General features: G+C 39.9%; 1 protein-coding gene across 2 annotated transcripts in view; it reads right to left on the minus strand.

The window, feature by feature from the left end:
• Positions 1–17,906, minus strand: part of dnah7 (dynein, axonemal, heavy chain 7) — a 417,860-nt gene that overhangs the window by 263,742 nt on the left and 136,212 nt on the right. For both annotated transcript variants that reach the window (XM_087988680.1, XM_043692898.2), the window contains 2 exons: positions 5,080–5,262; positions 4,369–4,545 (listed from right to left, as the gene is read on the minus strand). In XM_087988680.1, the coding sequence (XP_087844806.1) occupies positions 4,369–4,545; positions 5,080–5,262 (360 nt within the window). The remainder of the gene's footprint in view (positions 1–4,368; positions 4,546–5,079; positions 5,263–17,906) is intronic.

The raw sequence follows: 17,906 nt of genomic DNA on the forward strand, positions 1-17,906 counted from the left end.
TCACAGGTATATGGTTTAAGAAGATCTGGCATTTCTTCCTTAACTAACCTCCAACCAGCTTGTACTTTCTGGTGCAGTTTTGTAGCATTGTGCTTCCCATTACCACTAAACAAAATTCATTGGCTTATCCTGTTTTCCTACATCTGGCTTCCCAGTACTTTTCCTAATCTAACAACAATGTGATTTCATGTGGCCTACTTTGTTGCAGTGAAAACAATAGAGCTTTTTAACTTCTCTTTCCACTTCAAGAGTTTCCTTTTCAGTCTGTGATAAGTTATCCTTATGATCTTCACCAAAATCTATCTTTCCCTTACCACGTGAGGATTTTTCTTTTCCTAATTTCTATCCCTCGCGGATTGAAATTGATCTTGGAAGCCAAACTTTGATTTATGGACCAACCCATAATCATCAGCCATTTCAGCTACTAAGCTTGTCGTTTTAACTCTCTGCTCCTCCTCATGAGTTCTCACTATTTCAGAAAGTGAATTTTTGAACTCCTCTAAAATAATCGTCTCTCTCTAAGAGTGTCATAGGTTTGCTCTATTTTTAATTTCCTTATCCAACGATCAAAATTACTTTGATCCTTTCAAACTCAAAATAGTTTTGACCAGGGTCCTTCCTTAGATTCTGGAAACTGTAGGCTTCTGGCACAAGCTTATATGCACTTAAGATGGCTTTCTTCACCTCCTCATATGCCCCAGATACCTCCTCTGATCATGATACAAAAACCTCACTAGCTCTACCTACAAGTTTTGTTTGGATCAACAAACTCACATGGTCACTAGCCACGGCATCTGTTTAGCCATATGTTAAAATGAAATAAAAAAGGTTTCCACATCCTTCTAATCAAATTTAGGCAATGCTTGAATATAGTTAAACAGTTTCTCACCAGACCGTGGGCTACCATGGGTTTGCTCACCCTCACTCTCTCTCACTCAGCTTACCTTCAGCCTTCATCTCCATCCTTTTAAGCTGACTTTCCTAACTAAGTGCCAATTTCTGAAGTTCAAATTCTTTCTCTTTCTTCCTTTCTTCTCTCTTTCTCTCTCCTCTGCTTTTAATCACAAATCAAATTGTTTCATTTCTATTGCCTTTCCTTTATTGTTTGTCTCGAACTCAAGTTGCTTCACTTTCAATTGAATTTTAGCCATCTCTAAAGATTTTGATGGCATTTCCACAAATTTAAATGGTGAGCTATTGCTGTAATTATCTTTCCTCTCCTCACAGAAGGAGGCAGCTAAAACTCCAGCTTGTCTGCTAATTCCAGCAGCTTGGCCTTCGTCACCTTTTGTAAAACCCCCAAAGTCACTTTTTCTACCCCCAGACAACTCTCAGACACTAAAAGAGCCATTGCTATCCTTAGCACTGTTTAAATCAAACAAATTCAACACCCAGAACAAAAGACACTAATACCTACCACTCACTGCCTTCAAGTCCAACAACCCTAATCCCAATTTGGAACTACAGAACAAATCCCGCAAACAGCCCCAATCTGTTATGGACCAGGTCAGACCCCTCAAAACATTTCAAGAATGTAGCCCAGAACCCAACTTTGCTAGTTGTTTTAAGCAGGTGTAACATGGATATTCCAGGAATGATGAAGCTCATCAAACCACTCAGTTTTAAACAAAACAGATTTTATTTACAAGATTGCTGAATGAAACACAAACAAAAGAGAACAGAATACTGAATAACATAACCTATCCGAAAATCCAACAGACTATACCAACTTAATGATGCTGTTCCAAATACTTTCAACAATCCCAATAAACACCCCTTGGTACAAAAGGTAAGATCAAACACATGTTCTTTCAGGAAAGATGTCAGAGAGAGGGAGGATCAGCATAAACCTGCTTCTTTGGGTCCAGCAACTTCAAAACACTACTTGACTTACTTCAGTGAATAGTCAGTCTGCCAAAAAAAATCAAACCAGAGAAAAGCTGAGCTGGAAGAACTGGCCAATTCCCTTACATTGTACAAGTGATTTTTTTTTAAACTTGAAAGCCTTATGCTTGAGGCAGTATCTGTTAACTATAATCAAACTGGCCCTAAAACCCTTCAACTTAGACTTTTTGGAGTCTGTGTCTTTTACAACCTCTCTGAAAACAAAACCAAAAACAACCCACTGCAGCACACCAGAACTGCAAAATGAGGAAGAAGAACACCTTTACAATGTATGCGCCAAAAATGGATACCCCCGCAATTTCATCAACAGATGCCTAAGGGAAAGACAACGGAATGAGGACATGCCACAATCCAAAGGACTAGCCACTTTACCATACATCAAGAACATTTCTGAACTGACAGCCAGACTCTACGACCACTAGGACTCTTAACAGCACACAAACCAACAGCCACTCTCAGACAACAACTCACCAGAACGAAGGACCCGATACCCAGCATGAGCAAAACCAACATAATATACAAAATCCCATGCAAGGACTGCACAAAACACTACATAGGACAAACAGGAATACAGCTAGCGATCCGCATCCATGAACACCAACTAGCCATGAAACGACACGACCAGCTATCCTTAGTAGCCACACATGCAGATGACAAGCAACATGAGTTCGACTGGGACAACACTACTATTATAGGACAAGCCAAACAGAGAACAGCCAGGGAATTCCTAGAGGCATGGCACTCATCCACTGATTCAATTAACAAGCACATCGACCTGGACCCAATATACCGGCCACTGCAGCGGACAGCTGGAACTGACAACCGGAAGCGGCAGATTCAAACCACTACAAATGCTGGAGGAAAGATCACAGAAGCGCTTCACAGGAGGGTCCCAAGTACTGAGGATGTCACCTAAACAGGGGACAAAATGTCTGCAACACAAATTTCCAGCTCAGCGAACAGAACCACAACAACAAAACCAAAACATAATTTGTAAAGAGTCAGCACTGTCACATGGGTCATAAATAAAAATGACCATTAAAAGTGTCAAGCAGCTGAACTAACTAATGTAAGCAATTGTTGCCATTTTGGTAAAGAAATAGATTTAGACATAGACAGGTGAGGCCCCAGATCCTGAGCAACAAGGGCTGAGTTGTTAGCCAAATGTAGTTGTTTTCCCTATATCTCATTTGAAATGAAAACTCATCAATAGTGAAATGTTAAATCTTGAAAGGCAAAAATTATCCTACTAGCAAAGTGCGAAACAAAGTGGAGTTGAAGAACAAGGTAGAGAAATTCAGAAATGTGTTAGCTATGTTGATGAAATCATCAGGTAGTTCAACTTGTGCTGTGATAGTTCAAGAGATTGTGGAGAAAACGTTTTACAAATGGCGAATGTGTAAACATGTGCTTTATCAAATTAGGTTACTTACAGTGTGGAAACAGATCCTTTGGCCCAACAAGTCCACACCGACCCGCCGAAGCGCAACCCACCCAGACACATTCCCCTACACCTAACACTATGGGCAATTTAGCCTAATTCACCAAACTGCACATTTTTGGACTGTGGGAGGAAACTGGAGCACACCCACGCAGACACGAGGAGAATGTGCAAACTCCACACAGTCAGTCGCCTGACCCAGGAATTGAACCTGGGTCTCTGGCGCTGCGCGGCAACAGTGCTAACCACTGTGCCACCGTGCCGCCTGAGTTATTTTAAAAACAAAAATGAAATTGTTCAAAAAAATTAAAGACATGCCTTTATCTGTGAAGAGCACGAAGAACAGGCCAGTAAAAATAGTGACACCAACCAGGAGACTGAAGATAAAGAATCATCTCCAATGTGGCCAAATGTTTTCAAGTAAGAATGTCATAAAAAGCAAGTTGAGAAACAACTAAAAGATTAATGTTTATAGTCCTACTTGAAAATACAAATAACAGCTGTCCAGATATTGAATAACTCTGTAAAGAAAGTCAGCAGTGATCACATTAAAGAAAGAGTACTACTAACTTAATTATTGATGTTCATTTATTTTATTATTGTTATTTCATGGTTTTCTCATTTCAAACTTTTATTAACATTGTATTTGTGAGAAAGCTTTTAATTTGGAACTTTCTCTTGAACTCTTTGTATACATATATGCTTATAGACATCAGTAAAATTGCATTTCCTGGAAAATATTAATTTATTTATCTTGTTTTTCATTATTATTGGCATTTGAACAGCAGCATTGTTCCTCTTAAGGTGTTATATTTTTAACAAGTCAGCTTTTCTTTTCATTAAGGGTGCTGACCCCTGAGTTAGATTATGGAGTTTAATTGTTGTTAGAATGATATTTTCAGTTTAGGTTCCCTGAAATTCCCATGAAAAATGTGTTAGGTTATGAGAGAGTGAATGTAAGGTAATACGTATGTTAAAAAAGTAATTACATTTTCAGGAAGCACATGTAATCAGCTTGTTACCTTAGCTGCTTTTCGAACAAATTGAAGAGACACTGGCACCATTCTGTCAAATAGCCCTTCGATTAATTCCTTGTGCATGGGACGAACACCTGGAGGCATCTTATTCATCCAAGACACCATTACAGGCTTCCATCCCATCATAAGAGGTTCCATATAAACCATTCCACACCTTGAAACCTAAAATGTAATGAATAGATAATATAGTTTAAAAAAAATACATTGGCCAGAAGTGTCCTTGAAGTGGCTCTCACTCTTGCTACAACTTTGTCAGAATCTGCATGAGGTTCAAACCATATATATAGCAAACCTATTACAGTGGTGTGGGACAGCTCAGAGGAAATCCCTGCTGTTAGTTTATCAAGTAGCAGTTTCTCAAATAGAAAATATTTTTAAAGTTGTAAAACAATGCAAAATAGAAAATACTGTTACACCTCTCTCTTACCTTTCATTCATAGTATCATTTTTATAAACTGCATTACAATAATGACTGATTCTATGCCTGACTGCTTCCAGCAAGGTTGAAAACCTGCAGAGACCAAGTGTGGACAAATTGATTGCTGCATACGAATGATTTTCCTTCAAGTTAAGTCAATTAATAGAAAGTCATGATCCGTAATCTGACTGCATTTGCTATGAATTTCATTTCTTACTTGTAGCGTTGTCATAGAATCAGTACTTTATTTTGATCAAAACTGGAACTTGATTACTTACAGTAGCAGGAGAAGCAACTTCCAGATCCATTGGTTCAAATATAAGACTCATTTGAGGAGACATCTGAATGATCTCTCCACTCATCAGACACAATTTCTTGTTATCATCAAGGACAGTGTTCATGTTCTCAATCCAGACAGCATCAACTGGTCCATCAAAAATTAACCATTTCCTGTCTGGAGTCTGTTTAAAAAAAATCCATTACACTTTAATTAGAGCATTAGATCTCTAGATTCCATCTACACAGTAAACACATTCTATTACATACGTTTTGTCACCATAAAAGGTAACATCTTCAGTAAGCCTCTGGACGAAGCACTGCTGGTGTTTCCTGCTTTCTATTTATATGTTGTGTTTCCTTGGGTTGGTGATGTAATTTCCTGTGGTGATGTAATTTCCTATTCTTTTTCTTAGGGGGGTGGTAAATGGGATCCAAGTCAATGTGTTTGTTGATAGTCAGACTTTAACCTTACACCTTCAATGCATTACCTGAGCTGAGACGACACCTATTGTTAAAGCTATCTTGAGAATGTAACTTTTAAAAAGTCCTGGGATTTACATATGAAGGAACCAAAACTAACATGATCACTCTAAAAGATGAAAGACATAAGCTAAATTTGTTTAATATTACATTCCATGACACTGTAATGCTGTTGCTATACATTCTGTGTCTTATGATTCTGCTCCACAAACACCAGATGAAGAAGCAGCACTTCAAAAACTATTGCTTCCAAATAAACCTGTTGGATTATAACCTGGTGTTGTGTGATTTTTAACTGTCCATGCCCAGTCCAACAATAGCACCTCTAAATCATGACTTTAAATCAGATAGATTTAGAATAAATCTTTTTTGGCAACTATTGGAGTGCTGAAATATCTAACCCAATCTTCAAGTCAATCTAGAAACACAGAAAAATGAAAAGCCACACAATAAAGATTTGGAAATTGTACAACGATTAATATTAAGTTAACTATGTATTTTATTTATAAAGAAAGTAGATAAACATCTGGTTGAGAGGAACTTTAAAAATGATAAGGATTAACTGTAGATTTATATGTAGATACATATATATCTAAAAACTTCAGCAATGTTAAATGAAAGTTTAATATTATAAGCTTACTGTTCTAGGAAAGAAATTTCAAATTTTTATCCCAAAACTTGCTTTTGTAATTCACTTTCTCAAGAAATTAAATTGTTGTATTCAATGGTAAAAATATACAAGAAGTTTGTAATAGGCTGAATCTATTCATTCAGGGGATGCAGGCATCTCTGACTAGGCCAACTTTTGTTGCCCATCCCTAATTGCTCAGAGAGTAGTTAGCAGCCAACCATAATCCGTGGTTCTGGAGTCACATGTAGACCAAGTAAGGATAGCAGACATCCTTCCTTAAGGACGTTAATATGCTGTTAAAATAGTCAATAGTGATTACATGATTACCATTAAGCTAGTGTTTTATCTCAGCTTTGTTGAATTCACATTGCACCATTCACCATGGTGGAATGCAAGTCCATGTCACTATAACATTAGCATGGGAGTTCAGGATTAATAGTCCAGTGACATTGCCATAATGCCACAGTACCTCCCAGTGAATGCTTTCTGGACAACAAGAGAAAGATCAACACTCAAGGACAAGCTCTATTATAAGGGCATGTACATGGTAATGAGTCTGCAAAAAAGAAAAAAAAACTATATTAAGTGGTTATCAGGATATTTATCCACATTTCTCAGCTACTCTAACTTACGTTCTTTACACTATAGAGAAGCCAAATGGATATATTCTGAATATTTCATTTTACAAATATGACAATTTTGTGTCTTCAAAGACATCATGAAATGAAATATTGGTTTCTGAGCCATCAGCCAACTGGTGTAGTGTCAATATTATTTGTTGTATGCATGTTTAAAAATTTGATGCGTAAGGGATAATTTCAACTCAGACCATTGAAACTGAAATTGGGAAAAGAGGCACTGTTCCTTTGGAATAAGCTTCATTTGGACAATGATGGGACAGTGTCCTGACAAATCAAATAACAAATAATCACAGAGGTACAATAGTGCAGAAGGTGACCTTTTGCCCATCTTGTCTACATGGGCTCACCAAATGAACATCATTCCCTGGTGCCAATTTCCTGCTTTTCTACCCCATAACTTACACATTATATTTATCCAAATAATCACCCAGTGCCCTTTAGAGTGCTTCAACTGAACCTGCAATTACTTGCTGAGTGAAAAAGATTTTCCTCACTTCAGTCGTTCTTCTTTTGTCGATCACTTTAAATGCATATCCTGTCTTTCATTCCTTTTACAAGTGGGAACACTTTCTCCCCATCCCCTCCATCCAGCCTGTTCAAGATTCTGAAAGCTCTACCAACTCTCCTCTTAGTTTTCTTTTTTCCAAGGAGAACAGACCCAATTTCCTCAATCTAGCATAAAAATAAGAAGAATGCTGTGAAACTTCAAAAGGTTCAGAAAAGATTTACAAGGATGTTGCCAGAGTCAATTTGAGCTGAGAGAGCTGAATAGGCTGGGGCTGTTTTCTCTGGAGCGTTGGAGGCTGAAGGGTGACCTAATAGAGGTTTATAAAATCATGAGGGGCATGGATATGATAAATAAACAAAGTCTTTTCCCTGGGGTGGGGGAAAGGGCATAGGTTTAGAGTGAGAGGGGAAAGATATAAAAGAGACCTAAGGGGCAACTTTTTCACGCAGAGGGTGGTATGTATATGGAATGAGCTGCCAGAGGAAATGGTGGATGCTAGTACAATTGCAACATCTAAAAGACATCTTGATGGGTAGATGAATAGGAAGGGTTTGGAGGGATATGAGCCAGCTGCTAGCAAGTGGGACTAGATTATGTTAGGATATCTGGTTGGCATGGACGAGTTGGACTGAAGAGTCAGTTTCTATGCTGTACATCTCTATGACTAAGACTCTATGACTGGAACAATTCTTGTAAATCACTTCTCCACTTTCTCCAGTGTGTTCAGAGCCTACCTACACATTACTCCAGCTGAGATCGAACAAATGTCACATACAAAACCAATATCACCTTCTTGCTCTTGTACTCTATGCTCTTAAAAACAAACTTGAGGATACTGTATGCAAATGGAAGTGAAATTGAGGGGGCTTTTCAAAAGTTATAGAGAAAGCACAAGGCAATTGTTCAGAGTGATCAAATGAATGATCATGTCCAATATGTGATATAAACATAGAAAATAAGAACAGAAGTAAACCATTTAGCCTTTCAAGCCTGCTCTACCATTCAATACGATCATGGCTAATCACTCAATTAATAGGGTGTTTCTTGCTTTCATCCCACAACCTTTGATCCCTTTAACCCTAAGAACTATAGCTATCACATTCTTGAAAACACTGTTTTGGCCTCAGCTGCTTTCTACAGCAGAGAATTTCACAGGCTCACCACTGTCTGGGTGAAAAACATTCTCCTCATCTCAATCCTAATGACCTTAGATTGTTATCCTTACATTGTTAGCCCTGGTTCTGGACTCCCCAGTCATTGCAAGTATCCTTCCTATGTTTACCTTGTCTAGTCCTGTTAGAATTTTTCTATGAGATGTCGTCTGTTCTTTTAAACACCAGTGAATATAGTCCTAACTGATTCAATCTCTGCTCAGTCCAGGAATCAGATAGGAAGGGCCACGTCGTACAAAATTAAGATGCATGAGTCAGTAGGATTAAACTGTGAAAAATCGTAAGACAACAAATTTAAAGGTTCTTAGATTAGATTAGATTACTTACAGTGTGGAAACAGGCCCTTCGGCCCAACAAGTCCACACCGACCCACCGAAGCGTAACCCACCTTCACCTAACACTACGGGCAATTTAGCATGGCCAATTCACCTAACCCCTGCACATTTTTGGATTGTGGGAGGAAACCGGAGCACCCGGAGGAAACCCACGCCGACATGGGGAGAATGTGCAAACTCCACACAGAGAGTCGCCTGAGGCGGGAATTGAACCCGGGTCTCTGGCGCTGTGAAGCAGCAGTGCTAACCACTGTGCTACCGTGCCGCCCATTCTTTATCTGAATGCACAGTAAGTAATAGAAAGAGAGACCAACAGATTGCTCAGAGAGAAATAAAAGGGGATGACCTACCAACTATTACAAGTTATGGTTGCAACTTGACCAAGACTTAATATTCAGGGTACAGGGACATTTCAAAGGATAGGCAGAAGCTGAAAGGAGACGGGGTAGCTCTGTTAATTAAGGATGAGATCGATATAATATGTAAAATGATCTTGGCTCAGATTATTAAGATGCACGAACAGTTTGGGGTGGCAATAAAAAATAGTAATGGAAAGAAGTTATTAGTACAAGTAATATATAGATTACATTAAATATACATTAGCAGCAATGTAGATCAGAGAAAATAATCATGAAATAATGGTGACTTGGGGAGCTTGTAAAGAAGATTTTGCAATCATTCTGGGTGATTTCAATCTTCATATTAGATTAGCAAAGGTAGCCTTGATGTTGAGCTCAAAGAGTTATTGGAACAATTTCTTAGATCAAGGAACTGGAACCAACCAGAAAATTTACTATTTTAGGTCTGGCAAGATTAATGAATTGCCATCATTCTAAAGGATACTGCAGAGAAAAGTGATCTTAATATGTTGGGATTTCACATTCAGTTTGAAGGTGAGAAGCTTAGTTTTGAAATAAGTGCATTCAATTCAAATAAAGACAATTATAAAGCAATGGCAGATAGGCCTAAGGAATTATGGAAGTGGTCATATGACTAATTCTCAGCAACTTAAAAATTATCCTACTTTAAGCAAAGGAGTGTGAAATGTACCCAATTAGATTTATTAAAGAGCCACTTCAAATTAATTATTGCTGAACCAGCTGGGATTTAATGGTGGCTGAGATGTTTAATGGTACTCAAGCCTCTCAGGCCTCCAGGATTCTGCACAATTAGACCCTCTCTAGTTTGCCTGTAGCCGACTGTCACAAGCAGTGACCCAGGTGAGGATCCCAATGTCAGAATGTTTATATACTTACTGAAATCCAGCCCTTACACAAGAAAGCTGTCAACATCCAATGGAGGAAGCATTTAGAAGAACTTTTCAATCAAGAATCCAATGTTGATGAGTGTTTCAATTCCATCCCACAATTCCAGTTGTAGGTGAGGCCCAGGGAGATAGTGAGGAAAGAGATCAATCTGAGACTGGTACAGTTGAGAACAGAAGCGAGTCAAACAGTCAGGGCAGGCAGGGACAAGGTTAGACTAATAATTTAAACTGTATTTATTTCAATGCAAGTGCACTAACAGGGAAGGCAGATGAACTCAGGGCATGATTAGGAACATGGGACTGCGATATCATAGCAATTACAGAAATGTGGCTCAGGGATGGGCAGGACTGGCAGCTTAATGTTCCAGGATACAAATGCTGCAGGGAGGACAGAAAGGGAGGCAAGAGAGGAGGAAGGGTGGCATTTTTGATAATGGATAGCATTACAGCTGTACTAAGGGAGGATATTCTCAGAAATACATCCAGGGAAGTTATTTGGATGGAACTGAGAAATAAGAAAGGGATGATCACCTTATTGGGATTGTATTATAGATCCCCTAATAGTCAAAGGAAAATTGAGAAACAAACTTGTAAGGAGATCTCAGCTATCTGTAAGAATAATAGGGTGGTTATGGTAGGGGATTTTAACTTTCCAAACATAGACTGGGATTGCCATAGTGTTAAGGGTTTAGATGGAGAGGAATTTGTTAAGTGTGTGCAAGAAAATTTTCAGATTCGGTATGTGGATGTACCTGCTAGAGAAGGTGCAAAACTTGACTTACTCTTGGGAAATAAGGCAGGGCCGGTGACTGAGATATCAGTGGGGGAGCACTTTGGGGCCAGCGACCATAATTCTATTAGATTTAAAATAGTAATGGAAAAGGATCGACCGGATCTAAAAGTTGAAGTTCTAAATTGGAGGAAGGCCAATTTTGATGGTATTAGGCAAGAACTTTCAAAAGCCGATTGGGGGAAGGTAAAGGGATGGCTGGAAAATGGGAAGACTTCAGAAATGAGATAACAAGAATCAAGAGAAAGTATATTCCTGTTAGGGTGAAAGGAAAGGCTGGTAGGTATAGAGAATGCTGGATGACTAAAGAAACTGAGGGTTTAGTTAAGAAAAAGAAGGAAGATACAGACAGGACAGATCGAGTGAATCTTTAGAAGAGTACAATGGTAGTAAGCGTATACTTAAGAGGGAAATCAAGAGGGCAAAAAGGGGACATGAGATAGCTTTGGCAAATAGAATTAAGGAGAATCCAAAGGGTTTTTACAAGTATATTAAGGAAGAAAGGGTAACTAGGGAGAGAGTAGAGTGGCCTTTGTGTGGAGCCGCAGAAAATGGAGGAGATACTAAACGAGTATTTTGCATCAGTGTGGTAAAGGATATGGAAGATATAGACTGTAGGGAAATAGATGGTGGCACCTTTCAAAATATTCATATTACAGAGGAGGAAGTGCTGGATGTCTTGAAATGCATAAAGGTGGATAAATCCCCAGGAACTGATCAGGTGTACCCGAGAACTTTGTGGGAAGCTAGAGAAGTGATTGCTGGGCCTCTTGCTGAGATATTTGTATCATCAATAATCACAGGTGAGGTGCCAGAAGACTGGAGGTTGGCTAACGTGGTGCCACTGTTTAAGAAGGGTGGTAAGGACAAGCCAGGGAACTATAGACCAGTGAGCCTGACGTCAGTGGTGGACAAGTTGTTGGATGGAATCCATGAGGGACAGGAAGTACATGTATTTGGAAAGGCAAGGACTGATTAGGGATAGTCAACATGGCTTTGTGCTTGGGAAATCATGTCTCACAAACTTGATTAAGTTTTTTGAAGCAGTAACAAAGAGGATTGATGAGGGAAGAGCAGTAGATGTGATCTATACGGACTTCAGTAAGGTATTCAACAAGGTTCCCCATGGGAAACCTGTTAGCAAGGTTAGATTTCATGAAATACTGGGAGAACTAGCCATTTGGATACAGAACTGGCTCAAAGGTAGAAGACAGAGGGTGGTAATGGAGGATTGTTTTCAGATTGGAGGCTGTGACCAGTGGAGTGTGACAGGTATCGGTGCTGGGTCCACTACTTTTCATCATTTATATTAATGATTTGGATTTGAGCTTAAGAAGTATAGTTAGTAAATTTGCAGATGACACCAAAATTGGAGGTGTGGTGGACAGCAAAGAAGGTTACCTCAGATTACAACAGGATCTTGATCAGATGGGCCAATGGGCTGAGAAGTGGCAGATGGAGTTTAATTCAGATAAATGCAAGGTGCTGCATTTTCAGAAAGTAAATCTTAGCAGGACTTATACACTTAATGGTAAGGTCCTAGGGAGTGTTGCTGAACAAAGAGACCTTGGAGTGCAGGTTCATAACTCCTTGAAAGTGGAGTTGCAGGTAGATAGGATAGTGAAGAAGGCGTTTGGTATGTTTTCCTTTATTGGTCAGAGTATTGAGTACAGGAGTTGGGAGGTCATGTTGCGGCTGTACAGGACATTGGTTAGGCCACTGTTGAAATATTGCATGCAATTCTGGTCTCCTTCCTATCGGAAAGATGTTGTGAAACTTGAAAGGATTCAGAAAAGATTTACAAGGATGTTGCCAGGGTTGGTGGATTTGAGCTATAGGGAGAGGCTGAACAGGCTGGGGCAGTTTTCCCTGAAGCATTGGAGGCTGAGGGGTGAACTTATAGAGGTTTATGAGGGGCATGGATAGGATAAATAGATAAAGTCTTTTCCCTGGGGTCAGGGAGTCCAGAACTAGAGGGCATAGGTTTAGGGTGGGAGGGGAAAGATATAAAAGAGACCTAAGGGGCAACGTTTGCACACAGAGGGTGGTACATGTATGGAATGACCTTCCAGAGGAAGTGGTGGAGGCTGGTACAGTTGCAACATTTAAAAGTCATTTGAATGGGTATATGAATAGGAAGGGTTTGGAGGGATATGAGCCGGGTGCTGGCAGGTGGGACTAGATTCGGTTGGGATATCTGGTCGGCATGGATGGGTTGGACCAAAAGGGTCTGTTTCCATGCTATACATCTCTATGACTCTAGCTGAACTTGGAATTCTGCTAATCCCTGTAGAGACGATGAAAACGATCACACATATGAAAAACAATATAGCAGCAGGAGATGATAGAATACCCACTAAAATCTTTAAGCACAGAAGAGAGGAATTAATATTACAGCTTCACGTCCTCAGCCTGTACATCTAGAATGAAGAGGAAATCCAAAATGATCAAGAGCTTCAAAATCAAAAGTTGTAACAATTTCCATAAAAGGGAATAAGTCCAATTGTGGAAATGAAGCATCTTCCTGCTCTCCCCCTCAGGGAAGATCTTTCCAAGATCACATTTGAAGCAATACAAATTACAAATCAAATAGCTACCCTTTGAATTTCAGTGTGAGTTTAGCCATCAAGCAGTATAGCCGATATGATTTTCAATGCTTGATAACAAAAATAAAAGTTATGAGCAACACAAAAATGGTTAAATAGCATTTTTTGACTTGAAAAACTTCTTTCAACTCTTAAGTCATGGGGGACTCTTGGATATTTATGCAAAAATATGGGTCTCCTATGAAATGTGTCATGACCTTTTGCCTCCCTCATGATGATGTGAAAATGGTGATCCTTCGACACAGATCTATCACTGATAACTTGGGGGGGGTTAGGTCAAGAATCAAACAAAATGAGGCTCCACAATTTTTCATTTTATCTTCCTCGATGTCATAGAATGTCTAACCAGAGACAAGGTCCCTGCTGCACTGCAGCTTATTTATCAAATAGGCAGGAAACAATTTTATCTCAGACAACATCAATCAAAAACTAAGATCATCCAGGCTGATGATCCTGCAGTAAGATATCCAGAGAAGTGTCGACATAGTTACTAAGGCATATGAAGATGGGACTTAACTCAAAATTCAGAAGATCAGAGTCCTCCATTAGCAAGTGTTATGACGAGACAAAGAGGGGGAAAAATCAGCTCCACTCTTCTAAGGTAAAAACAATGACTGCAGATCCTGGAAACCAGATTCTGGATTAGTGGTGCTGGAAGAGCACAGCAATTCAGGCAGCATCTGAGAAGCAGTAAAATCGACGTTTCAGGCAAAAGCCCTTCATCAGGAATAAAGGCAGAGAGCCTGAAGCGTGGAGAGATAAGCTAGAGGAGGGTGGGGGTGGGGAGAAAGTAGCATAGAGTACAATAGGTGAGTCTTCCAGTACCACTAATCCAGAATCCATTTTTCTTAAACCCATCTTGGTCTGAGCAACAGTTCTTAATTGTTTTTTGGAATGTAGCTATAACTTTGCAATGAAACTATAATTAACTAAGTCAAAATGAAGGGGGCAAATTATAAGTCTTCTTGAACATAACAAAGAGGAGTTTTATTTCCTACTAATCCCAAAAACATAATAAAAATATGACAGCAAAAAAACACTCAAACATAGGTAATAAGTTTAAAAAGGGAGGAAAAATGTTTAATAATTCACGCAGGAAGGTAAAGGCAATTGAATTTTGATGTTCTTAGAGTCCTCGAGGTATTAGATTAATCTAAGGCCAACTATTTAAATGTTGACACAGTGTGCCACAGTGGCAAAGTTTGTAGATTTTGAATTTTCAATGAACAGTTGTTGTTGCATTTTGCTTTTACACTGGACACTGAGATGAAGAGACATGCCAAATGGAGATTTCAAACTTGGGGTGGCACAGTGGCTCAGTGGTTAGCACTGTTGCCTTACAGCACCAAGGACGTGGGCTTGATTCCCACCTCAGGCGATTGTCTGTGTGGAGTTTGCACATTCTCCCTGTGTCTGCGTGGGTTTCCTCCAGGTGCTCTGGTTTTCTCCCACAATCCAAAGATGTGCAGTTCAGATGAATTGGCCACGCTAAATTGCCCATAGTGTTAGGTGCATTAGTCAGGGGCGAGTATAGGGTGAGGTAATGAGTCTGGGTGGATTGCTGTTCGGAGGGTTGGTGTGAACTTGTTGGACCTGTTTTCATACTGTAGGGAATGGAATTGAATCGAAAAAAACTTCTTTCAGGTATCAGCTTGTCCATTATTTTCTCTCTATTTTGCTGCTCAAAGCAGTTGTTGATCTCGGTACATCTAGATATTTATGAGTTTGCTGTACTGCTTTTCGAAGTTGAATATTCTGCAGACAATCTTATGCAAGTGTGAATTAAACAAAATGCAAATTACATCAGCTGGGAATGGGATAAGTAACTTTGGGAGAGAAAATGCTTGAGGTTAGGTTAAGAAAGGAAAGAAGAGTCAACACAGACAAGCTGGAATATTCAGAATGGTCTTGGCAGAAATCTTCAGCAGACTTTACTGTCACTCTAATTAATACACATTATTAGCGTCTTGTTTCCTTGTTTCATGACCAATCAGAGTAGGTGGTGGTGACTACATATCAGATCTGTCAAACTGAAAGAGTTATAATTGAGAGGATACTGTCCTGAATCACAAAAGCTCAATTGTAAATGCATTTTTAAGATTACAGCAATAACAGGAATGTACAGAATAACTAGGTGGGCTGCTCCCAGGGTTCTCTCTCTTTCCTGGAAGTCCTGCTGTGAAATCCGAGGGACTGTAGTGAGATGATGTTTGCTCAGAATTGGAGGAAGAGAACAGCTTTTCTAACCAAGCAGGCTGGACTGATATGGCCAAGGATGTCAGCAGACATGTGATCCCTTCAAATTGGAGAAAGGACACCGAAAAGGACCCAGGACCTCAAGAATCCACGGCATTTTAAAGCCAAAACATTTTCAGGGGTCAATTTCCATGTTCTGACCTCCTTGCACAACTCTGTGTAGAATAAGATACCTTGAATGTCTACTCACTCTCTCCCTCATCCTTCCTATACCTTTCCCTCTTGCAGGAGAAGCACATAGTTTTGATACATAGAAAACGTAGTGATTGTAATGCGATCAGCCAGGTGGATCTCATAGAATACAAGTTCTCTGATTCAACTGTTGCTCTGGCCCAATTAGGGAGCCATGGCTGATAGATATAAACAAGAGTGTCACTCTGAGTGCTGGCTGTGAGGGAGCTGGATCAATGTCAAGGACTCTCCACATTAAATAAAGGGTGGCTTGGTGACAGGATAACAACCTCTGAGGAGTTATTTCTGGAACAACGAGAGAAAAGCACATTCCTGAAGAAATTCACTCACAATAATCATCTTTGAGCTGTGGTAAGCATTTCTGGCCTCATGCAATTGTTTGGGAACCTTGATATGTTCAATCCTGCTGTCGAAGACTGGATCCAGTATGTGGAAAGAATGCATTAATTTTACAAGCAAATGACATTGGGGCAGATGAGCAGCAAGGAGTAATTCTCCTGACAGCGTGTGGACCGGCAGCTTTTTCGGGTATAAGGATTCTGACTTTCCCTGAGGCAGGAGATACTAAAACCTTTCATGAGTTTGCAGATTTAGTTAGGAAGTATTACGACCCCAGCGTCCTCTAATTCTGAGACACTATTGATTTTATTCAGCAATTCAAGAACCAGGAGAATCCACGTCAGGTTTTTGACTAGGTTAAGATGACTGGCAGAGACATAAGACTTTGGTTTAACCCTTAATGAGATGCTGAGAGACCATTTGGTATGTGGGATTAATGGTATAACCATGCAAAAGCACCTACTAGCTGTAACCCATCTGGACTTCAAACAGGCACTGTCTTTATGATTGAAAAATACAACAAATGGAGCATATGAGTTGCAGGATTTTCTGATGAAAGTGGACACCCTCGCCAGGCCAAATGAATTTGAGAAACACCACTTGAGTGAAGGCACTGCACAGCCTCATTGAGGACATATCCTGAACAGAGACTCCAGATCAGCCCACAGCAAAACCTCAAAACAAAGCCAAGCCTTAGCCAAACGGTCACAATTTTCTTCAGGATCTGGCCCATCAAGCCATTGTAGTTGCTTCCATTATGTGGACACGAGACAACAAAAGAGTCCCACTAGACCTAAATTGAGTAAGAGGACTCATAGGCCATATCCAAGAGAGTGCACACCCAGGAAAGTCCATTACATCTGGTATGGAACAGCTAAATTGCATAGCATCATCCAAATCAGAACCAATCAAAATAAACATCCTGTTAAATTGTCACATGGTTCTTCCTTGATCAGATAGGCCGATGGGCTGAAATATGGCAGATGGGAGTTTAATTTAGACAAATGTGAGGTGCTGCATGTTAGAAAGGCAAATCAGGGCTGGGCTTACACACTTAATGGTAAGGTCCTGGGGAGTGTTTCTGAACAAAGAGACTTTGGAGCACAGGTTCGTAGTTCCTTGAAATTGGAGTTGCAGGTAGGTAGGATAGTGAGAAGGCATTTGGTATGCTTTCCTTTGTTGGTCAGTACATTGAGTAAAGGAGTTGGGAGGTCATGTTGCAGCAGTACAGGACATTGGTTAAGCCACTTTTGGAATACTGCATGCAATTCTGACCTCCCTGCTTTGGAAGGATATTGTGAAACTTGAAAGGGTTCAGAAAAGATATTGCCAGGGTTGCAGGATTTGAGCTATAGGGAAAGACTGAATAGGCTGGGGCTATTTCCACTGGATCGCGGAGGCTGAGGGGTGACCAGATAAAAGTGTATAAAATCATGAGGGGCATGAATAGGGTGAATAGGCAAGCTCTTTTCCCTGGGGTGGGTAAGTCCAAATCTAGACAACATAGGTTTAAGGTGAGAGGAGAAAGATTTAAAAGGGACCTAAAGGGCAACTTTTTGATGCAGAGGATAGTGCATATATGGAATGAGCTACCACAGGAAGTGGTGGA

Source organism: Chiloscyllium plagiosum, unplaced genomic scaffold, assembly GCF_037043375.1.
Source record: "Chiloscyllium plagiosum isolate Xiang-an unplaced genomic scaffold, Cpla_swu_hap1 HiC_scaffold_7, whole genome shotgun sequence".
Taxonomy (NCBI): domain Eukaryota; kingdom Metazoa; phylum Chordata; class Chondrichthyes; order Orectolobiformes; family Hemiscylliidae; genus Chiloscyllium; species Chiloscyllium plagiosum.